At 37.6% G+C, this 25,237-nt stretch overlaps 1 protein-coding gene across 3 annotated transcripts; it reads left to right on the forward strand.

Moving 5' to 3' along the window:
- Positions 1-4,153: 4,153 nt before the first annotated feature.
- On the forward strand, positions 4,154-24,442 carry LOC102227493 (zinc finger protein 516-like). 3 transcript variants are annotated; one of them, XM_023344408.1, is made up of 6 exons: positions 4,154-4,425; positions 11,270-11,353; positions 16,165-17,643; positions 18,107-19,369; positions 20,527-20,591; positions 22,858-24,442. In XM_023344408.1, exons 3-6 carry the CDS (start codon positions 16,338-16,340, stop codon positions 22,906-22,908), a joined length of 2,685 nt encoding a protein of 894 aa, XP_023200176.1. In that variant the 5' UTR covers positions 4,154-4,425; positions 11,270-11,353; positions 16,165-16,337; the 3' UTR covers positions 22,909-24,442. The 3 variants fall into 3 exon arrangements, with proteins under 3 accessions (XP_023200176.1, XP_023200175.1, XP_023200178.1); XM_023344407.1 differs by lacking the exon at positions 11,270-11,353; XM_023344410.1 differs by lacking the exons at positions 4,154-4,425; positions 11,270-11,353 and adding an exon at positions 11,530-11,585.
- The last annotated feature ends 795 nt before the right edge of the window (positions 24,443-25,237 follow it).

The raw sequence follows: 25,237 nt of genomic DNA on the forward strand, positions 1-25,237 counted from the left end.
AATATTCATTGTCCCCTTCCCTTGTTTTAGGCTCCACCTTCTAGAGAAGGATCAACAAGGGTCTCATAAATGGTTGATCATTAACTGTAGGAACCTACTAATATTTAAGTATCGACAATCATATCAGTCTTGTTAAATAAACAATAAAAAAAAACTATCAAATGTCAATTTGAAGGGTAAATCCTTTTTGTCTGTGAGAATAAAAATTTTTATGGAAAGGAAAACTAACATCTAGTTTTCAAAATCAACATTAACACTTCAATTGGAACTGATTAGCTATCAGGAGCTAGTCTTTAATTGAAGATTAAGCTATTGGTAATCACTACCATGTTATAATGACTAAATCAAGACAGAAGGATCTACCATAAGCAAACAAGAAACCGTATTACTTAGAGGGAAGTTCCGAAATTAACTGAGAATGAAGGTTATCTTTAGCGTTATCAAACTGCGGTTTTTTTGCGACATAATTTGTTGCTACAATTACATGGTTTGACATCAAGGAAAGGTTGGAGAGTAAAGATGAGGAAGGCGTTACCTCTCTCACTCTCTGCTAGATTGATATCCTGTAGCAAATATGTACAAATACTTAAGTACTGGTTCGCTGTGCTGGTCTGTATGCACTTCATTTCACTAGATTATCTGTTATGCAGTGAAGTTTTATATATACATAAATATTTGTATTGCACTGCACGCACTGTGACTGAGTTTTCAGTTGTATGTTTGAAACAGTGTTGCAATACATGTGTGGGGAATGTGCTGTTAATGAAAAGATCCATGTTGGGATCTGCTCCACTGAATTCTTTCACTTCCAGGAAATTATAATGTGGCATTATTATTATTATTATTATTATTATAGTCAGAACTGTAACTATAATAATAATAATGGAGGAAGTGGGTTGCGGTCTAAGAGAGAAATTCAAATGATTGACTTTTTTTTTTTATTTGATCAGCTTTATTGGAAGTGGATGGAAAACAGTGCACTGATGTATTGTTTTCCATCCATAGTTACCAACAGCCATCGCTGCATCTTTTTATAAAACTAATTCATTAAACACCAGACTTTTACCACATGTGCTTCATTCTCCTGCACAGTTTTACTCTATGTACAGTATATGTATTGTATTTGTTATACAGTATTTTGCCTACAGTTAGACAATGAATGGACTGCAAAAACACAAAGTATTATTGGTCTAGATTCAAGTGCAAAGTTTTGGGAATACATAAAATACGACAAAACTAAATTAAAGTACAATTTCTGACCCTAATTAAAACACTCCTTCCACTCCTCATTCTCGCCTTCCTTCCAACCCTCCTTCAGCATTCAAATAAATTCTAAAATAAAGTGTAGCAAAGTATAACAACTCTGATTTGATTTGCATTTTGTTTATCTCTATTTATATGAAAGGCATTATTGCTTTCAGATTAGACCAAGCAGCAGAAATGATTCTTCATTATAAAACCCTGATAGTGGAAAGAACATCAGCAGTGAATGACTAAATGAGATCAGGATGCAAAAGGCGGAAGAGTGAAGAGTCTGATTTATACTGGTCTGCATGCACAGAGTTTTCATAAATGGACTGAAAAACACATGCCACTCCCTGAGCTTTCTGCCGGCAACATCCCGCAGAAACACGTTTCCAACATTAGACGTGCTGTGTAAAAAAAACAAAAATAAGATATCTGACATCATCTCTATCTAAGTGCTTCTTGTTTGATTTACAAAACTATGTCTATTTGCTAAATGTGAGGATATTTAGAGAAATTATTTTAAGACATGCTGAGATGATTAAAACTCTAAAAGATCAGTGAAGTCCCAGGTGATAAAGTCAATGATTTTAAGGTTCTGATTGAGGAACTCCTGCTGATCTGTTTTAAAGTAACACCTTAAATATATTTTTTTTCTTCACATTGAAAACATCTAATTAAATAAGCCAAAATAAAGAGAATTATGGACCTTCACATGTTTGGGTTCAATTTCCAGACGCCTGATGGTACTACTGCCTATGCAAGTAGGCATAGACCACTGACTATTTTCAAGGTACACTATGGCTTTACAAAGTTACTGTCAGTGAATAACTAACATTTTTTCAATCAGACAATTCCTACAGTTTAAAGTAATCTAATAATAGAGAAAATAGTGGAGAGAACCGTTTGCAGTGTGCATTTCTCAGTATGACGTTGAAACAGGGAATGGTTTTGTACGGAGTAGAGCGAACAAGTGACCAGACTTGTTCGCCCCTGAGGACCCATTTTAAGATCAGCACTTCAACATGAATTATTGCTAATATTACAATTAAATTTGAGAACTATAAAAAATAATTTGAACTGCTTAAAGAAAAACATGTCAATTTCTCTTTAGTAAAAAGAAAAATTGTGAGATGAAACAGACCTGAACCCTAACTTGGTAATATTTGTTTTGGCAACAAATATGTAATTGGCATGCGCTATATTACTGTTGTTTTAGATGTTGGCTGTAACATCTAAAACGGGTTTCTGTAACTCCTTTATCTCTGGTATCTTGTCTGTGACCCAAACAAGATACCTACTTTCTGAATGAAAGGTCCTGTCTGCTTTAAACTTCAATTTTTCAATGCACAACAGTGACACCCACTGGCTGTTTTTGTGTACGGTTGTACACAAAACTCAAAAATGGCTTCCTCAAATGGAATGAGTTTCCTAGTTTGATTGCCAAGCAGAAAACTTCCTGAAAGACTATTACTTTAAGGAAGTCATTGCTGGATCACTAGTTGACTTTAAATCACACTGTTAAATGCAGAATGTAAAAAAAAAAAAATTAGGCAAAATTAAACAATCTGAAGCAGACCCCCAAATGCTGAAGCAAAACTGAGCTCACCTATATGAAAACTTAAGAAACCAATGGAGATAGCAAGGTGACTGGACAAAAACAGCAGTGGAAGAGAGTGAATACACATATTTTGTGACAGTTCTACTTCTAAATAAACTACAACTACTTTCTAATAAAGCAGTTGTTTGAAGCAACCGCCACGTTACTTCAAAATGACACCAACACCACAGTATAGCCAGAAGAACAATCATCTATAATTCTGCATGTACCTGGTGTGATATATGACAGAAATGATTTTGAGTTCAGATTAATGAGATTGACTACAAGCGCTGAGAACTGCTAACACGTCTGTTAACATGTCTGCTGACATTTACATATTTTATTTACATATTTACATCATAATTTTTAGACACCCAGAAATTGAAAATACGACTTAATCTACATATCCACTTTAGCAAATAGAACTTTGCTAAACGTATTTTTTTTTACTGTGGTAATAATTGTAATGATACTCAGTTTATTTGGTCTTATTTATGTATTTAAATAATACTTAATAGACAGAGGAAACTTGTCTTTGTGTGAAGCACCTACACATTTAGAAAGGTGGAGCTAATAAAACTCTACTCATTCCTGAACTTTATCTGAAATCTGTTCAAGTATAAATACATAATTTTTTATTTAAAAAAATGTTTCTTTTACTGTACTTTCAGCAGCATCACTCAACAGCTGTGTACACACGGACTTGCCAGATGTTTTGTTATTATGTGGTGTGCTCTTCCTAACACGACTGTGAGCCGGAATTAAACCAGCCACCTAATTGAACTTTCTGTTAAAGAGGGTTAAATTACTTCTGCTGTGATCTGGCAACTTAATAGGAAATAACTTGATCTTCAACAGAACCCACTGTCCCTCCCTAACAATATAAGCTAATAAGGAAAACAACAATAATAATAATAATAATAAAAATAAAACTGTAGGAGATAATAGATACTCTTTCAATTATTCATTAAGTAACTTTATTATTTAATTGTAGCATAGTTGACCTTCAATAGTGCTCAACATTCTTTAAATTTGTTTTGTTATTTAGGGATCACATTCATGACCTCCTAATTGAAGGTTGACGACCCCCAGTGGGATCCCCACCCCATGTTTTAGAACCGCTGTTCTAAACTAAAACTACCTTAATCTAATCTGAACCTCCGCGCACGCGCCCACCCTTCACCCCCCCTCCCCTCTCCCCCCCCAGCGAATGGGACAGACCCGCGCGCTCACGCACGTATCACTTATTAACGTTAATAACGTTACCTCTCGCGTCACTCACGTCCCCCCCCCCCCCTTCACCCTCCTCCCAACAACAACGGTCTGCCGCTGCCGCCGCGGAGCCTCCTGAGGACGGAACTGCGGTTCAGGTGCACCGCTGTGATTTAAATAACAACTCAAGTTTATGTTAGCGTTGCGAGAGGAGAAGGAGACGAGGGGAGATTAGCACAGTGCTGAAAGACAGCTCTCTGATTTTGTCGACAAGTGTTTATCCGCTGAAGGGAGCTCGCCATTGTTTTATCTGTGATGGGATTCCTTCAGGAGCAACCTGCCGCCTGACGTTAACTCCCCCGCTGGAGGTAAGAGCTGAAGCTAGGCGACAGTTAACTGACAAAAGCACAGTGTTTCCTTGAGGCGCAGGACGGTGTGCTGGCTGGGACACTTCGCTATTGGAGTTAGTGTCGGCGAAAGTTAACTACAACATCCCATCTAACTATTATGACTGTCAGTTACCAGTGCGGCACTCGGCGAAGTCCCATCTTATAGCCCACTCAAACAGCCGTTGCAGGAATAATTGGCGATTAATCACACGTTTGTGAGCGTCTTTGTTGCACCAGCAATAAGCGAACATGTTCAACGCTGCTGAACGTGTGTTAGGTGAGCGCAAACGGGACAGACAACAAGGCTGCCATTGTACCGGATCAGAGGCGGATTAACGGAATTCCTTTTCTCTGCACTGTCTGAACGGCCTCCAGCCCCTCTCTCTCTCTGGTCTCTGTCGGTGCTGGATGTTTTGAGAAGCTCTCACCTCTTGAACTTTTTAGAAACTAAACTTGAACTCCATCAGCAGATATGCACACACTAATCAGTTGATAATGTCAAAATGAAGGTGTTGGGGAAACATGTGGATGGGGACAATGCTTTTAAAAGGCATTAGCTTCCTGAATTGTGATCCAAACACAAGAAGACTTACAACTGTAACTTAATGTGCATTTTTCTTAATTGGTACTCACATCTCTCACATCTTAATGTGAGGGACGTTTATAGAGTCTTCAGGATTCAACAATAAATATCAAACAACCAAGAACATGTAGATTTAGAAATAAAGTTATAGTATTTTCAAATTCCTGAAATTCTAGGGTTTTTGTTTAAAAGGTTGTGATCCAAAATAGTATATTTATCACAAAATTGACAAGTTTTCTATATATTTTAAGATTTTTGCCATGAATCACTCAGCAAATATTCTTTGATCAATGTTCTTGTTTTTTCAGTGGTTATATTAAACTGTTAACTGTTTTCTAAAAGTCCACCATTGATGCAGAAGGTCAAAGTTTGTCACAAATATGATATTTGTAAATTGTGCTGCTATCTTGCCAGGTCCCTCTTAAAAAAACTGTAGACTTCAGTGAGATTTTTTTTTATCTAGTTAAGTGTTGTTATTAGAAAATTGTATTTTCACATTTTAAAAACAGGAAAAGAGAACTTGTATAAAACAAAAATGCATTCTCCTTGGATCTTTTTATAAGAGCAAACATTTTAAATTGCTACCTGAACAGTAAGTGTCAGAAAAGTGAGTGCACTGAAGCGACATATTGATTGACTTTTGGAACTTAAGTTTGGTTTTAAAAAGTTTGATTTTGTGCCCCAGCTACGACAGAAAGTAAATAATTTAAAAAATGAATTCTGAATTCCTATTTTGTTATCATTCACCATACTTAAAACTTTAATATGCAAGTGTTCTTGTTTTTAGAATGAAATGAAATGAAATGAAACAAAAACTGCAGCCAGCGACTCCGTTCTCGTTTAAACAGAAGCGGTTTCAGTGGAATCATAACGATTAGTTACTATCCAGTCGCTGATTTACATGTCTCCAATGATTGGAGAGTCTCTGACAACGTGTTTTCATCATAAAATTAAAAATGTCTTAAGTAATTCTTGTCATGATGCTCTTATAAGTTTGTAAATGGTCTACAGAAAATAACTGCTTTGTATTCTTGACCATTTGTTTTATCTACAAGGAATAGGTCAGGCTTTTTAGCATCAGTGAATGACTCTCTTGGTGTCTTTATTTAGCATAAAGCCAGAGCAATGTGCTCAGAGGCTGGAGCTAATGACAGGTCACAGAGGGGCCAAGATCATCGTGAACTTCTACCTGTCTTGAACTTCAAAGTTTGAACTTCACAAAGTTTTTGTCACAGCTGTTTAATGAACCGTCATAATGTGTTCTCTTTACCTGTTCAGCACAGTAATATCACTTGTGGCAGACTACCTCCTATCTTAATTTCCTATGTCAGTAGTTAAAAGTTTCTTTGTAATTAACTTGCAGATGCAAACTGGAGTGTGATCATTAAAAACAGTTTGCATAATTTGAAATGACTTTTTATTTGGATTGGAATTTGTTTACAATGGTAGATTTCCACTTTCATGTGGACTAACTGTTCATTTCAGCCTTTTAGACCTTCTAATATGGATTGATTCTAAATGAAGATGCAAAGAGAGTTATATACAGAAGGCAAGATATTTACTGATATTTGACTTAGATTCAAAAATCAAAAGTTATCAATTTATTGATATAGTTTTAATAGGCTTTAATATTGAATGCATTAAAAAACAGGTTTCATTTGTTTTGTTTCTGGCTGTTGCTGTTTTTCTTGGTGCTTTAAGGCTTTTTTCACATAATTATGAAAAAAGTTTTTATAGGAGTGTAAAAACTGACATGTTGCTTCCATAAACATCCAGATGTTATATTAGTTGTGGCCTTTTACAATCCACTACTCACTGGAAATAAACAAATAGGCCCAGATTTTTCGTTTCTTACTCCTCCTCCCCTCCCCTGCGTAAATTTGCACAACATGCACCATCCCCAGCTCTCCCCTCCTCCCCTGCAGTATGTGGCTGACCAACATGTGGGGAGGTAATCCCAGCTATTAGGGTAATCTCCTCAGCATGACGATCAATAGGGGAGGGTGTGCTGCCCGACTACCAGACAAGAGTTGTGGTGTGGGGAGGGGGACAAAATTTGTGCTAAAGAAAAATGATTTAATCATCTAGATTAGGTCAGGAGACGAAGGGGCTGGACAAAGGGGGAAGGGTGCAGACAGAGGCGACAGGAGGATGTGAGGGGGTGAGGCCATCTCGACTTTGGAACAAGATCTATTTGGTGACAATGGACTGAAAAATTCTGGTTTCAGGAGCTGATGAAGGCAACAGCAACTGGCAGTATGGTGCTTGAGATAAGACTGCTGCTACAGATACTGGGCAGAAATGTTAAAAGTAAGAGTTAGCTGTGTCTAAGTATTTAAAATTCTAACTTAAAGCTAAAATCCTAATGGAGACAGCTTCAATAAAAGTAGATTTAAAAGTTGGTGAAACAGACCAAAATATTTCTTTGAGTTATTTGCATTGTAGTTCAAATATAGGCTGCACTTAGGGCTAATTTACAGAGTAAATCAAAATTAGGCAAACTAGCCAGACTGTAGTTTGTTATTCTAAGGAGTTTGACCTCAAAACGATATGAATACACTTTTTTAAATTCTAAACATGGCTCCATGTTGCTTTACAAATTCTGAATTATTCCAAAAATCATACTACCTTCCTTAAATGTGGTCCCACCACCGTTATCAGGTAGGCATGGACAAGTCAAAATATAGCAAGGTTTTAAAGATTTCAATACTATTCTGATAGTTTAAAGTCTTTTTAATGAGATGCCAGAGAAGGAGCTGCAGTGACTGGAGCTCTCTCCAAACTGTGTGGAGCAAAGCATAAAGCAGTTCTGCCCCTCCTAAACCTGCTGCTGCACACTACTGGTTAGCTTACTGAAGGAATGCTATTACACCTTTCCCATGCTTATAAGACAGAAATGGTGTTACTACTTTTGGTGTGTTTTGTGATTTTTTTTTTTATGTTTATATTTCTGATGTTTGTGTGTAACACTCTGGGGTAATTGGCATAATAAGTTTTAAACCATTATTAAAATTGTGACTGAGTTGTTTTCTGACAAGAGGGAGTTTGGAAATGACTTATTTCCCATCAGAAAGTTGTTTTCCCCAATGATACAGACACCAAATGAACACTGTGCAGGTCTCAAGCAGAAGTGGGAGTGCTTGATTAAAGAAAAAAAAATAAAACACACACACACACACACCACTTAACAGTTATTGGTGGTATTCATTATAATATTGTATAAGAATGATGCCATAATTTCTTGACATCAGGGTTATGGAAAATAATGGAAAATTGAATTTGACTTGGTAAATCTCTCTGTAAAGTGGCCTGGTTTGACTTCTGTTTTATAGCAGTGCTATAAAAATAGAGTAACTGAATTTATTGCTTCATTGTTTTACTACATCTGTTTTAAGACAGTAAAAAGATAACATCATACACAAACCAAAAGAATCACTTTACTCAGCACATCTCATGCAACATACATCCAAAGAAAAATACCAAAAATACATTTTAAAAAGTTAAAATAAAACTAGAAAGAAAGGTTTCTATCCAGGAATTTCATTGAAATATACCAGATCAAGATAAGTATGGAAAAGGAAAATAGAGCTTTGTATTTGAAGATGTCATGTATTTCTTTCCATCCATCCATCCATCCATCCATCCATCCATCCATCCATCCATCCATCCATCCATCCATCCACTAACCCCAACCACTCTTGTACAACAACACACAACAACTTCAAGGAATTAATGGTGTTTCCCAGTTGACTTTTTTCTTAAATTTTAACATTATGCCCAACTTAAACCTGTTTCCTTTGGAAAGTAATTTGATTTTCCAAATGTGCTAAGCAACTGGCACATGTAAAATAAGAATACATAAAATAATTTCTTCAAACACAGATTCAACATGTCAGTGCAATACTACTCATTTGCACTGACTAAACTAACAGAATGGATAATTCATTTATTACATAAAAAAAATCGCAAAGGTCAGTGCTGGTGAGGAACTGAAGAAGATCAACATTTTTCATACGCATTTTTGAAGTATCACATTAGAAACAGTTGATGAAAATGGCAAGATTGGAAAAAAAAAAGACTTGCTCAATCTTGCAAAGCGTTTTTATGCTTGGTGGCTTTTGGCTTTTCCGAAAAACAGTTAATTCGCAAATTTGTGTAAAAGAAAAAAAAGGGAGGGTAACTTCCTCTTTAAGTCTCCAGCGGAGGAGCTGGAGTTCAAACACTGGCATAGTGTCCAGATGGAAGATGGAAGGGATGAGTAAGGCGTTCACAGATCCCTTCTGTTTGGTCCCATTGAGACAGAGGGAGACGAGATTGGATGAGTCTGAGGGAATCAGGTTACTATCGGCCCATTCTATTCCAGAGAAACGCTGGTGTAAAAGATGCAACACCCCGATGGGAAACCTAATCCGGACCCTCCTGCCAGCTGTCATTCTTTTGCTCTAGGGTAAAATCGCAGAGTAGCTATCACCTTACCTTTCTTAAAACCTTACTTTAATCATGAGCGAAAATGGGAAATTATTCACATGTTCTTACAGATCAGCATTTACTTTGTAACTTGAGAGTTTTGAGAGAACAATTTGCTGTATATCACAAGTACAATGGCATGAAAGTCATTTTAATCCTCTTAAGACACAAGCGTGAGACACTAACTTGTTTTTCATTTATGAAGGAACTGTGTGAAGCAGCACTGCAAAATATAGTATTAACTTAAAATTTGTTTTAGCAAAGTTCAGGAAAACCATATTAGGCTGAAAAGAAATGAGAAATAAAGTAAATGCTAAAACCAAAGAGCAGACAGCGAAACTTAAATTCACAATAGTAAAGGGTTAAAAAAACAGATTTAAAAATATTGTACTTAAATTATTATGCATTTTTGTATTTTGAAGTTTTCCCCTCCATTTATTGCTATTGTAGGACTCGGTTTGGGGTTCAGGGTTGCAGAGGCTGCAGTTTCGAGTAATCTGCATGTTCTTTTGCATGCAGAATAACAGTTAATCTCAGTATAGAGCTGAAATCAGGGCCACAAGAGAGAGAAATACTTTAATGGGATTTAGAAATTTGCAAAGCAAAAGCCAGCATCTCCTGGTGAACATCAGGCATACAAGAATAAGAGACAATCATAAATAACTCATAAAAACTAAGTTAAAACTGGAACTGTCATAACTAAAGAAAATAAATAAAATAAAACAGAAAATGAATTACTTGTAAACTGTAAATATCATACCTGGCTAAAGTGATGTTTATATATGGTCTGATTTTTTCAGCTTCACTTCCAGAATGGCATGTAACAGAGTTTTATTTGCACATTTAAAAAGAAAAAAGTGTATTTTAGATGGTTCATGTTGTTTATTGATCTGATATTGTTTTGTTGATCTGAGGAGCCTCTGTTTTTGCTGAATTTGCCGTTCAGTTTCCCGTCCGTCTGTCCTCAGTTGTTAGTGTAGGGAAGAGCTGCACTGACTCATAAATCAGTCAGAAATCTTATGATTTATGACTGTTAAATCATAAGATTTAACAGTCATTAAATCTTATGATGTTGAAAGGAAAGTGTTATGTTATTAAATCTAAAGTTTTTCCCCAAGGCATTATTAAGAGGAATTATGCTGAATTATCTAGACATAAAAATATGCATATACATAACTGATGGTACTTTAATGACAAATGTTTTTGTACAAAATAATTTATTAATATACTTAAATGTTTACCTTATGATTAATCTTTATATTGTCGAAAAATGGGGAAGTTGTAAAAAGACAATACATTTTTATTGCCATAGATAAGCTCAAGGATAAATTCTGCTTACAGTGTGATATCCATTCTGTAAATTTAATCTTTGGCAGGTTGTCTTTGTTTCTCTAACATTAACATCATGATCTTAAATGAAAAGACTTGAGATTTCCTCCTGAGGATAGGAGCACAGATGATTGTGTGTGGATGTGGTGGATTGGGGGTGGGATGCTGTAAAAAGACACAAACCAGAGTGACAGAGACACATAAAGGGAGACAGTGTGAGTCTGAGTTGACCTTGGCATGATAATCTAATCCCTGTCGAGAGTGCTTTTTTTAGAGAGCAACTTAATGCTAGCAGATTATACTCCAGTGTCTCCCACACTAGCCAATACACACAGAAAACAGAATGGGTCCACAGTGGATCCCTCAACCCACCACAGGTGAACTCTAATATTTGAAAATACCCTTAAATATGTCATCCTTCCATCCTTTCTTTTCTGCTTTCAGAGGCAGTCCTTTGTTAATCTCTAAGGTCTGTAATCTACATCTGCATCTGTATCAGATATTTGGCTATCCGGTCTAACCTTTGCAGTGAGTATTTTCTGTCATTTCTTTGTCCTGTTATGGATACCTCTTAATGCACTAAGGGGGCATCCATGATAAAAGGCCACTCATGGAGCAGCTCATGTCATGCAGTGAAGAGTAATCCCTATATATGTTGTGTAACCAAGCAGAGAGCTGCATGAGGAGGGGGATGGGCACCAGCGTGCACAAGTTTGTCCGTGCCTGTGACTGCTGAGCTCATGGCTGTCTAATCTTTTAGGTACATTAGGCTGTTCACCAACAGTAGACTATTACTTCACTGTTTACCTTTCAATTACAGGAAGTCACTCTAGAAGCATTGTAAATCTTCAGTAAGATTTACTTCAGTAAGATTTTCTGTGATCAGAAAATTTGGGTTGTGCTTATCAAATATGTTACAATGCTTACCTGAATTTTGTACAGTGGGATGCTGGCTGAACAGAGAAAGTATCTTGTTTCTATGACTTAGTACGGTTTTGATGTATTTATAAGAAAAAAGCTGTAGGAAACATAAGTCCTGTTGAAATCGTAGGAAAATCCATCATTAAACCAGACGTCATCTCAAATATTTAGCCCATTACCAAGTCTTTTGAAGCATTTTTGTAGTTCTTGGGCCTTGTGACGTGCCAGATATGTGATGTTGAACACAACTGGCGAAGGAACCATTATTAAACTCACTTCTTCTGTAAGAAGTGAGTTTAAAGTAGGCCAGCTAGGTATCATGAACTGATACTCCAAAAAGATGCACTGCATTTACACATCTTGGACCTTTACTATGTTGTCCCATTACAACCTCAATCTTTTATTTATTTCATAGATTTTATGTGATAGTCCAGCTCAAACTATTACCTGATTTTTAAGTAGAAGAGACCGATGGTTCACAAAAGCATTTATAAAAACCTGAAGAGTGGTTAGCATTTCACTCAATATTATTTTTCTGATATCCTTGAATAAAACTCAAGGCAACCAATTATCTTCAAAATTTGCTTAATTAGTAGATAGTGTGTAATTTATTCTTAGTATAAATCCAGCTGTTGCATGAAGTCCTCTGAGAAGTATGTTTAATAAACAGCATCAGGAGTGTGAAAGGATTCCTCTGTTTGTGCTTTTATGATTTAGCTTTTCAATTGAATGTTATTTTGAGACAAAGATATATTGGGTAAATCCAAAAAGGATGTCTTAAACAAAGATTTAATTTTTAAATGAATCAAGCTATCCAAACCAACACAATGTAATAAATACTTCCCTCCTAAACGTAGTAAATGGTTATATTATTCTTGGCGACAACAACTGCATGACCTAAGTGCTTACAAACTGACAACAGATTGTAGGAGACTGACCACTCCTCTGTTTGTTACCTCAAGACCTGAAATGCTGTTTAATACTAAATGTATTGGGACATCTTGGGGATCATTAAGGCATTATTTGGCAAATGTCACACAGGCTGTTGTGTTCTTTTTGATTAGTAGTGCCTGTGAGCACAAAACCCGATGATGGAGATCAGTTTGGTCTTCTCTCTGTAATAAAACAGCTGTGACTATTGACCATAACTGAAGCAAGTGAGGTATGGATTTAGATGTTGTTCTTGGTTCTTTGAATGAAACTATTTGCCAAGGAAGATTCATATTTATTGTTCCTCAATTTCTTTTGATCAAGACCTGTTGTGTTGATATTTAGGATATTTTAGCCTTCTTTATGTTGCCAGAGATGTTTCTTTATGTCATTCTTTTTTCTACAATTCTGGCAAGTATCAAGCATGAGAATGGCTAGCAAAATTTAACTCAGCTTTCAAAATTTTTCCCTTAATAAATAAGTGTCATCACTTGAAATCATTGTTTTCTGACTCGTATGAAAAAAAAATTATATCAGAAAATAGCAATCAGTTTAGTGTGACAAAAGCAAAGACAGAAGAAATCTGTAAGCAGGCTCTTTTCCTTCTGAGGGTGGATGGAGTGCAGTTTAGAGGATTTGCCAAATTTGAAAAATTGGACCTTAAAGTTGGATATATAAATCTAACCTTCACTCTTTGACTGCTTTTAGCAAATACTCACCCTCGGTTTATGTGCTGGTTTTGTTTGCTGCTTCAGCTGTGTTAGTGGAAACGGGCAGGATTACTGGACACAAAGCGTAGATGTGAGGTGAGGCTTAGTGAGCGACTATGGCTTTGAACACTAGCATAAGGACAGTCACATGCTATCTCCAGTCAGGGGTATGTTGGCACCGACTTGTGGATGTGAATATTTGGACGACTTCAGCACAAACACACAGGCACTGAGACAGGCTCATTCTGGGGGCATTTTAGCAAACATTTGCGCATCATTTTTTCACTTGTATGCCAATCCTGGGTTAAATAAAACAGAGACATTTATTTTAAAATCAAATTAAAATATGATTCATTCATTCTTGGGAGTGTCATGCAGAATAAGGGAGATGCTATTTTCTGTCCACAGCAGCAACCGGACACACAGGCGGCGCACAAACATACGACCCACCGAAAGCGGATATTTTCACACACATCGCAGCACACAGGCTCTCAGCATCCATGCCCTGACCATAGGGAGTTTGTGCTGAGCTGGTTGGGACGTCAGGATGAATCAATGCGAGGACAGCTGACTGGACATGCCTATTCATCTGCCAAAGAAAAGAGAGAGGAAAAAAAAGGGGGAGCAAGGGATTCTAAAAGAAATGAGCCGAGCCCTGAAGCAACACGTTTTGTGTGCATTACTTATTTTATCCTTCAGAGAACACTTAATGTTTTTGGAGTGGAAAGAGAGGAAGTGGACAGTTGAATAGGGTTTTTTTTTGTACATGTAAATGTGGGCTGCTGTGACAAAGACATAAGGTCCTTATGTTATACTGTCAATGCGCCTAACGCCATACTGATGGCCCGTTTATACCCATCTGTTGCCATCAGCCCTCTGACTTTATCCCCATTGTGTTAACTCGTTTCATTCGCCTTAACATTAAACCCTTAATTGCCGCCCCCCAGTTTCTCTTGCACATGCCCCCCAGTGCTCTTATAGACAGTGTGCCGCATTGCCTGTGCACTAATCTGGTAGCGTCTGCCTACAAAACACCTGCCATATCCAAAAAGACCCTGTGAGCCCCTCCATCCACCCATGCCAGTGTGAGCGGATCAGCATAGATGACAACATGCATGTAGGCAGATGCGCCTGTGGATGCAGATAATAAGACAGCCAAATTACTTCGAAGTTAAAATACAAATCTTGTTTCTTTTTCTCACATTTGTGAACTGAAATAAGAGTTGTTGGGGTTTTTTTCGCCCCTCCTATTTGCTCAGACATATATTGGAAGAGAGTGACGTAGAGGCCCAGGCCTCTTTCATTTAACAATAACTCCCTGGACCCCCTAATGAGGGTTGAGGGCCAGACTTGAGGCGATGTGACAGTTCTGGTGCTGCCAACACAATAGCAGGTTTCTCTTTTGACTGCCTGGCTGGCTGTACACCACAAAGTATCTTCTTTGACTAAAAGAGTCCAACAAATGCTGATATTTGCATAAAATATATGTCTGACCCTGCCTGTCGGGGTTAGAACTTTTCTTGTGGAGTACGATAACGGTGCTGTTCCACTGTTCTGTGATTAGAGGATTTCTATGCTGTAATTCTTTGAAATAAAGACGTTTAGTAAATAATAAAACTAAATGAATAAAGTTAACGTTGGTCTTTATGAGTAAGTCACTATTTCACAGCAGTTGCTCCAGAAATATCTCTCTGTCTCTGCCTGTTTTACTCTGTGAGTTTCTGAAATCAAGTTTGTTGATAGCGGTTTATTGATTGGGAATTAGAGTGGATGGCCCCTGAGGGTTCATCCTGGTTGGGCCAGGAATGAATACATCTCTTCATGCTTCACCTCACACACTCAATTTAGGCATAGGAAACCAAAGGACTGATAGACATGCATGTTGAGACACTGACCCGCGCTCTAATATGTACAGACAGGCATCGTTCATCTACTGTGGGACAAAAACACTGTCCCAGTATCAGTTGGATGCAGATGCATGAAATTGCTTTTGTCATTGTTGGGGTGTGTTTTCGCTTAAAATAGAGCTGTACACTTGCTGGAAAAGATGTAAATGCAATACTATTGCTAAAAATTGCAATAATGAAACTGATTGTGATTAAGCCTCATTTTCTGTAGACATTTCTTTCTTTTCTATTACACAATATCCCCACAACTCTCCATAAGCTTTAGCATGTCAGTCACTAAAGAAACACCTGTGTTGCTGCCATTAACCTAGGGCCATTCAAATAGCTAAATACACTGTAAACATCAAAAGCATGACTTCATAACATGTGGAATTACATGTCCTAACAATTATTACATCCAAGCAGTTCTTTGTGACTGCTATATTTACCACAGAGCTTTTGCAAGGACAATTGGGATTTGATATGTTGTGCAGCTCTGCTCTAAAACTTTGCATTAGGAAAAGGACCCAACCAACAATTCATATGTGAATCAATTACATTGTTCTGTAACTATTATCTAGTAATACCAATATTATTATATACTGTTTTATAAGTAACAGTTGAAATGTTTGTGTATGGGACTTCTAAAACACAAATGTTAATTTTATGCTAATCATATTATTGAAAACTGCAAACAGCTGTGATTTATTTATCTTTTTTACCTTATGGTGATGATAATGCTAGTGATGAAGATAATCATTGGAAACACAGTGTTTTGCACATTTTATCAAGTTACTTCTACTTTTATACAAATCTGAAAAGTGACATTTGTATTCACCTTCAGATTTTAAGATCTGTCAGGTTGTTAACATTAATATTCTTTCATTTTCAGGTAAATTACTGGAAACATACTTTCTTCAGAGGTCGGGATGGACCTTAAAGCAGAGTCTTTTTTAAGATTCCAGATGCCAGCTTTGAGAACTTAATGACTTTTCTGGGTTAAACGTTGACGATTCATCAGATTAACTACACAGCTGCTAACCCGTGAGATTTTCACAAAAAGTAATGGAGACAGAGGAGAAAGAGGATGTATCACAAAAACAAGCTTTAAGTACAAAAGAAGTGGAAGAAGATGCAACAACGTGCCACACATGTGGAGTGTGTGGTCGTAGTTTTCCTCTGCTCAGCTCTCTCTCTCAGCACATGAGACGACACACACGGGAGAAGCCGTATAAGTGTCCCTACTGTGAGCACCGGACAGCGCAGAAAGGCAGCCTGAAGGCTCACATCCGAAGCCATAAACTGGGCCTACTCAGCAAAAACTCTGGAGACAATGAGGTGAAAGAAGATAAGGAACAGAAAGATGAGCCTGATGTTCTTGACCTCCCTGAAGTCATCAGCACATCTGACAAAGCTCATCACATCAATGGGAAGGTGAAGAAGAAAGTAACAAAGAAAAAAGTTAAAAGTAAAAATGGGATTGAGTTTGGAGACGGGCCTTTCTCCTGCATCTTTTGCGGCCAAGTTTTCCCTCAGGTATTGCTCCTTAAATCCCACATTAAGCTGCACCACGGTTCCCATGATCATGGATGCCGCATTTGTGGACGACGCTTCCGCCAAGCATGGTTCCTCCAAAGCCACATGCGCATTCATCGGGTCAAAGCACAGCTTCAAGGCAGTAAAAACAATGAGCTGCCTGCCACAATCAATGGGACTCCTCAGGACCCAGCGTCACTGATAAACGAAGAGTGCCTCTACGAGCTCTGCGCCGGCTGCGGGAACTTCTTCAAAGACCGCACCACATTGCGGGTTCATGAAAAGCTGCATAATCTGAACCCAAATCCAAAAATTGAAGACCTGATGCCCTCTGAGTTGCAAGTTCATAAGAAGCACTTTTTGGAACTCCTGAACCTCAAAAGTGCTAACTCTAAAGAACCACCAGAGGAAAAATTTCAGGGTGGAAGAATTCAAGAGCTAGACCCAGTTTGTAGTTACCAAGCCTGGCAGTTAGCTACAAGGGGACGGCTAGTGGAGTCCTCTGAAAAATGTCTGGGCTGGGAGGAGAGACTGGCTGATGCAGAAGTGGCATATGACACAGAGAAAGGAGAATACGTACCCCTGAAGCAGGAAAAGAAGAGGAAACAAACTGACAGCTCCAACTCTAGTGTCAAGAAGAAGAAGGGTGATACAGGCTACGATCACACCCCTAACACTCTGAATCACGGCAGAAGTGGAGACAAAAAGATTTTCCAAAAAGACCGTATCATTTTGAATGGACTCGGTCAAGCGTTTTATGAGGCACTGCAGACAAAGAAGGTCAGAGAACAATCATCTAAGCAGAGTAAGAACATCAGGAGCCAAGAGCATGGAGGTGAGCCTAGAAAAACACTCACACTGTCGTTCTGTAGACCTGAAATTATGTTTGCAAGATTAAAATTGGAAAATTGAAAGCAGACAGCTGCTTAAAAGAAATGTCTTTGTTACGCTGCTCTCTGTAAGGTTAGGTTAGAACGAGACACCCATCAAGGTGAAGTTTCAAAACTCAACCATGGTGTAGTCTTTTGTCACTAAAGGGGTAGTCGCCCTCTAGTGGATTTATAATTGAATTACACCAGCTGTTGCAGCATTGAACAGATGGATTTGAGCCTATTTTCAGAGTGAAACAACAAGCTTATGTTATTTTTGTTGTAAGTTTGAAGTTAATACATGGTTCTAGATGTTTAATCCCTTCATTTATCATAAATAGGAGGCAAGTTAAAGTCATTGGTTTCCTGGAACTGACTTGGTTTTAGGCTTATTATAAAACTGTTTTGAACTTCTTCTTGTTCGTACAGATAAAAAGTCCTACTCCTGTGAGTACTGTGATTTCCAGACTGATGACTCCTCACTGCTCAGGTCCCACCTATACAACCATCGCCTCGGCCCCTGCAGCAAACAGAGCACCACTACTGGCAACATCAGTAAAAGTGGTTCTTCGAAATATATGGACTACCTCAGGAGCAGGAGTGTGTTGCTCAGTCAGCCATATTGGAATCAGTACACATATCCTCCTGGTCAGAAGTTTGCAGAGGGAAACATTAAGATGGAAAACTCAAACGGGATTGAGATGAAAGAGGAGGTACACACTGGTGGCGAAAATTTCAGTCTTCTTAATCTTTCTTCATCCTCTGCTGCTGTTGAAAATTCAAATTATCTGGTAAAAACTGAGGGGCTGGTGCAACATCAGTGTCTATACTGCTCGCACACTAGCAATTACCCAGAAGTCCTGTGGATTCATCAGCGTGTCACCCACAGGGTGGATGGCAGCAGCTCTGTAGCACCAAAGTGGGCACCCTGCATTAGCATTTTAAAGAGTTTGAAAGCGGGTTCTTCTCAATGGAGGCGCACAGGACCTCCACCGTTCCTTGAAGGCAAGGACTGCCCAGCTTTACCCACTCCACGAACACAGCGTACACAACCTCCAGGTGTCACAGCCCAAACCAGCAGCAAGGTCTCATCCTCAAAAATCCAGTCAAGCATCCCAAAGCCCAAGCGTCACCCGAAGGACTCACATTCCTCAGATGCAACACACTCTCGTGGGAAGGTTGTGTTCCAACCTCAAAGGAAGTCTGGTGAACATAAACGAGTTGTAGATAGTGTAAGTAAAGCCTCCATTGCCCAGGTTACTTCTGTAAACAGTTCTGTGCACACCAAGAGTCTCTCGAACTTCCAAACTTCAAGCAGCCCCAAGCACAGAGGCAACAGAGTTGCTGTGGAGGGTGTCTTCCCCCAGGAGGGTTTGGGGTTTATGTTAGCAAGAAATCAAAGTGGGACTTCTTCTAACACAGCAGCAGACAAAACCTACTCCCGAAGGCAATCATGGGACTTTTCCTCTGGTCTTAAAGGCCCTGATCTTTGGGCAGCCATGAACATGTGGGGGCTACATGGTGGGAAAGCCTATTTAGAGCCACACCTTTTTGCTCAGGGAAAGAGTGACTCAACAGGAGACACCCCTAAGGAGATGGACCTTTTAAGTCTTTTGAAGAGCTACAGTCCCCATGAGCTGGCAGCTCTTTATCAGCACTGGGGATATGTCGATCCAAGACTGGATCCACAAGGTAAGAGTTTTATGAGCCAAACTAACTAGAATGACTGAGAGATGGAAAAGAAAAAGGATTTATTCAAAATATACTGTCTACAACTATTCACTCGTTTCCTCATTTGTCATAGTAACAAACTTCAGTTTATTATAGTGAGATTTGATAAGCCAGCACAAATTAATGCATAAATATGAAGTGGAAGGAAATTATGTTTTACCAAAAAAAATCTGTAAAGTTATACATTTGTCTTCAGCCAAGTACTTTGTAGCATCACTTTTTGCTAGTCACAGCTGTATGTCTATTGAGGTGTGTAGAACTTTGCACATCTAGAATGAATTTTTTGTCAATTCTTGGCAACACAGCTCAGACTCAGTAAAGCTGGATCTGTGAACATTGACTTTAAACACCTACTGCTGATTACCAACTGGAATTAAGTCTGAATTTTGATGACCATATTTGAGTTTCAACTCTTAACTTACCTCTAGTAGGTCACATCAGATGACCACTCACACTCAGGTTCTCCTGGAGGTTAAAGGGGGTTTCTCCTCACCACTGTCCCTAAATTCATTCTCAACATGTGGGATTGCTGCAAAGTTAACAACTTAATGCAACTGACTGTCCATTGATGGTACATGAATGATTGCTAAAACTCAGAGGCTCAGTGGAGTCTGCTAGGTTTCTTCATATAGAAAACTTTTTACCATTTTTAATATTAAACTAAAGAAAACACAATCAAATTAGAATGTCTTTAAATATATTGGTACGATTGGATTGATTTTATGTTTCTGTAAAAAAAAAAATTATATGTGATGTGCCATGACGCAACATTTGATGTGAAATGGCGCTATATTGAATTTAATTGAATTTGTTTGTAAAGAATTTTGAAAAACAAAACTCCCTTCCCCTTCACAATATTAAATGTTTTTGTGTTCTATCACACAAAATCCCAGTAAAATGGACCAATGCTTGTGACCATAATATTTGGGGTAGGAATACTTTTGCAAGACACTGGGCTAAAATATTACAACTCGTTTTGTTTGGGGTTTTTTAGTGTATGCAGATCACTATTAATGTCTTATGGTTTGTCAGCATGATGCCTTTGCTAAGTTTCTGAACCATGCAGGATTTGAGATACAGTATTTATGTTTAATTGCTGTTTTAAAATCCTTTTACAGCAACACTGCAGTTGAATGGGAGTTTTGGGAATGAAGTTCATTCTTCCACTGAATCTTCCAAACAGGTATTCCAAACTTTTCCTAAACAAAAACTCCTTAAATCTAAATGTTTTAAAAATAAAACTGTTATTTAGAATAGAGTAGAGTAGAGTAGAGTAGAGTAGAATAGAATAGAATAGAATAGAATAGAATAGAATAGCACGTCAATTTTACTTGACGTGCTATATGTCAATTGTATTCAAGAATCACTTTTTGGGCTCAGTCCAAACACAATATCACACCATTCAGGTAGAACTTTTTCTTAAAATTAATTTTACTTTTAAAAATGACTCATTAAAAAAAATCTTCAACTTATATGTTCCCAATTGTGTAAAAAGAACTGTACTACTATATATAAAAACATAACACACTGACATTGGCATAAGAGCTGCACAACTTTATGGCCATTGAGATCATACAGACTGTGGGTTGGTGTTGATTTGATGACGAGGGTTTAATAACTGTGTTTAGAATAATAAGGCACTTCAGAAAGATTGAAGTGGCACTGGTGGTTTTGACTCCTCGGATATTTTTTTAAGTGTGAGCAAACATATCTGTGCTTTGATCCAGTGTGAATTGTTTAAAACAATAGTGTAAACTGAGGTTATTTCTTGTCCAAATTATTAAATTCATTATAATAAACCATTTTTAACTTAAATGAATGTTATATCTGGGCTTGCAGGGCGTTGATGATTGTGGAAGTAGCTGATTTTGAAAAGCACAATCCTTTTTCCTGAGCAAATATTGAAGATGAAAGTCAGATTGCACATTGTGTATCACTAATTTAAACTACTGATTATAACCGAGTATCAAAATAAATCAGATATGTTATCATTTTTGTGTCGTATGTTTTGCCTTCTAAGACATCCTAATCATTTGGGTTAGAGAACAGCACAGAAATCCCTAATTTCCTCAAACGTCTCTGCAGCAGCACTGTGTGCCTGCTCTGCTGTCTGTTCTTCGTCTCTGTCCGAGTACAGCCTGTCATCCCCGTGCACACTCGTGTCTGCAGATGCACTTCTGTCTGTGTGCGTAGCTGTCAGCTCTTGCAACCTGGCTGCCGCTTTCCTTCACCATGCGTAAGGGAGGCTGACAGGAACGAGGCAAACAAATAATAAAAAGACATCGTCGGTCCCCCCTCGGGGTAAAACTCACCCGGCGTCTCCATATGTTGTGTCAGTTAGGCCTGTCACTCAGGCCTACCGTCATGACACCTACAACTGCTTACTTTCTCCTCTGTTCCCTCCTTAAATCAGTTTGTCTCAAACTTTTCAGCCTTTGCTTCCACTTAAAGGCAGACATTTCTCCTAACCACGCTGCCTTAACAAGACCACACAGATGGGTTAGGTTTCACTTTAATTACAAATGAATAAATAAATCATTTCTCTCTGTTTGTGTTTTGGCTTGAGAAATGAGGGAGACTGAGCATTTTTTCAAAAATAATAATTATTAAATATTAGAACAATATGATGTACAGTATTGTAAAGAAAGCTTTTCTCCTTCATAGATTTCATTTTTTTGTCACACATAAATGTTTCAGATCAGCTATCCATGATTTATCTGTACCCACTTATCTTATATGGTCCCTAGGGGCCAGGTTGCCAGTCCATCACAGGGCAACAGAGACACACACACAGAATAAATGACCACACATACCCATAGCATGAGATGATAGATTTTTTTTTTTTACCGTGGAGAAGCTTTAGCCCTCCCTTTTTTGCACAATCTTTTCTTAATTAGGCAGGTAATTAATACATTTCCTAATTAATTTCTTAGGCAGGTTCGTAGGAAAACTCTCCAATATATTGAAGACTTACACAGACATAAATAGCCTGTGAATAACGTTATGTTTCAAGCTTTGAATTAGATATAAATTCAAACTTTGACTACGCCAATCCAATCCACCTTCATTTAGATTTTTGAGCCCCTCCTCCAGTGCTGCCTCATTTAAAGCAACACTTTCTTTAACATAGAAATACATGAGCTTTTACTCAGAAAAATCATGTAAGGTGGTGAAAGGGTATAATGTGCAGAATTAGTATGCTGGATTTCCAGAACCACTGACATGTCTATGGCCTAGGATACGCACTCCACACTCTGAGAACCGCTACCTCACAGGAACATGAAGCAGTCTTTGCCCAAACAGCAGTAGATGTTGTACTTTTAACTTTTACTTTACAAATAAATAAATAATAATAAAAAAAATATATATGTATATAAATTTTTTAAACGACAGTTATTCCAACACAGTTGTGTGTGTGATGTAACCTCTGAGCTTTCTGTCTCCTGCAGAAGAGCAGCCGCTCCACTCCGTCTTCAGGATCTCTGCATAAAGGAACGTGAGGTTCTGCTGCTGATCTCCGCTGCCACCATCCTACCTGCTGAATATAAACATATGTTGTTCTTTGAAGGAAGCAGCTAAAAATGCAGAGGCAACTGTGAAAAATGCACAATTTATTGGAAGCAATGAGGTCAATTCTTTACTTTGCAACATGATTATTTTATTTGAGGTCTTCCGCATGTTTTCTTTGCTCGGTAAACCTTTAGATGATGATAGCTGATGTGCACACATGGTGAGGTGTTTGGAAACTTTGTAGAGATAATGCTAAAGTCCAGATGGAAATAAAATGTGTTGCTTCAGTCGTGTAGCTACATAGAAGATGTCTTTAGTTGTAGTGATACTGTAAAACGGATCCGTCAAAACAACAGAAAAGGCGTAATACCATGTAAGGATTGAAAAACACTCTTACTGCAAAAATGTATTATTCATTGTATATCACTGTCATGTTTCAGTTTGTTGTTTCATCTCCTGTAAATGTTTTTGTTTTTAATATTATTATCTTTGCTAAGTTTGTTATTGTTACCACTTTCAGAATTACAGATAAACTAACATCACTTCAGATTTGAACCTAAGTCCACCAATAAACTCTGACATGAGAGGAGGGATGTGCAGCTCAATGTGCCAGTTCATGATTCACTTTTATATGAGGCATAGTTGTGGTACTGTATGGTTTCTATTTTTAGACCCAATCTGTTTAGATTGTACCCATAAATTGTTGCCCATCATACAGCTAGTCTGTAGCGTCCAAAAAGGTGCCCGCCGTTTTACGTTCAGATTTAAATTACAAATGCAGTATTTGCCTCTGTGTTTCAGTTAGATTGATTCTGTGAACATCTAGTCGTCTTTCATACTTTGTATGTGACGTAGCGACTGAATGCTGTGATTTATTTTTCTAGAATTAAAAATGGTAGTGAAAAACAGTTTATACTGATGTGACTCCTACAAGCCTCCGCTAGTCAAGCTACTGAAAAAAAAAAAAAAAAGTATGGTATGTATTCATTTTTAATAATTCACTTTACTCTCCTTTTGTGTTCCATGTGTACTCTGTTTGCTGGTTTCTTCTAGTATGTTTACATTTTAGTACATCTCATTTATCTTCTCCCTTACATAAAATGTCTATGCATTTGACAAAGCCATAAGCGTATGATTGTTGGGAGATCCAAACTATTACAATGAGTGTTAGCAGAAAATATATTCTCCTTGTTGATAAATATTGTAAATGGACTTTTACTTTAGGGGCTTTTTCTTTTCTAAAAGTGAAATTTAAGAACCCATAGATACTTGATATTTGTAGAGAGAAAACAAAAATTGTGGAGGGCCGCTTTCTGAAACAACAGGAAATGGTGAGCCACTGTTTTTCATACAAATCCAAACATTTAGCAAACATCAAGCTTTAAATTGAGCTCTGAGTGGTTTCATTTTTGTGACTGTAAACATGTTTCGTAGGTAATTATGTTGGTATCAGAAGGAATATTTTCAACAGCTTCAGTGTTTGTAAAATTATTTGAATAAAGTTGATTAATGTTGATTTATATACACAGTGTTTTTGGTACGTTTTATAATACATCCGTGTGTCCTTTTTTGGGTAATATTAGAAGAGCAAATGCAATAGTATTGTTTGTAGTGCAGTGTAAATATGTCATGTCAATATCTTTTGCATTTAATCACTATTTGCAGCAAATTCTTACATGACCAGATTAAAGTACTACATGTGCTAGTAACATAACCCAACAGTAAATTTTTGTTTTCGTCTCTTTAAAACCAAAAAAGAAGCAAAGATATATATTTTCTATAAATAAAACGTCGAATTGATGGATCTATCCACATATCCATGTGGTAGCTCATGTCGTAAATTACATAGTGCGGTTTTTAAATTAGAAATCAGATTTAAAAATCAAATCGTTAGAGAGCATATATCAATAATTACTGACTTACTAATAATAACTGAGGATTATCTTGTGCCTTACTTTCTGTTTTACATAAGCTTGAAGGTGCTAAGATGATAGTAATGATTAGGAGGTTCATCCTTGTTGCAGTTTTACTTCTACCAGCAGATGGCAGACTACATCAACAAATGAGGCAAAAGCTTTCCAGTTCACATTGCACTCAGAGTTTAGGTATTTTTCCTTACTTGGTCTTCATCTATGATTTCAGTCTTCTTTGCTCTACAGTTTTGTGAAAACCGCCAACTTTAGACCTTCAACTTATTCAAAACCAAATCAACATCGACTCCCTCAAAGTTGGTTTACAATGGTACATTTAATCATTTATGTTCAGCACCTGTAGTTGCCGTTACTACTAAGCGAGCTCACAAGTCATGGTCCCACACAT

The sequence above is a fragment of the Xiphophorus maculatus genome, chromosome 13 (genome assembly GCF_002775205.1).
Source record: "Xiphophorus maculatus strain JP 163 A chromosome 13, X_maculatus-5.0-male, whole genome shotgun sequence".
Lineage (NCBI taxonomy): Eukaryota > Metazoa > Chordata > Actinopteri > Cyprinodontiformes > Poeciliidae > Xiphophorus > Xiphophorus maculatus.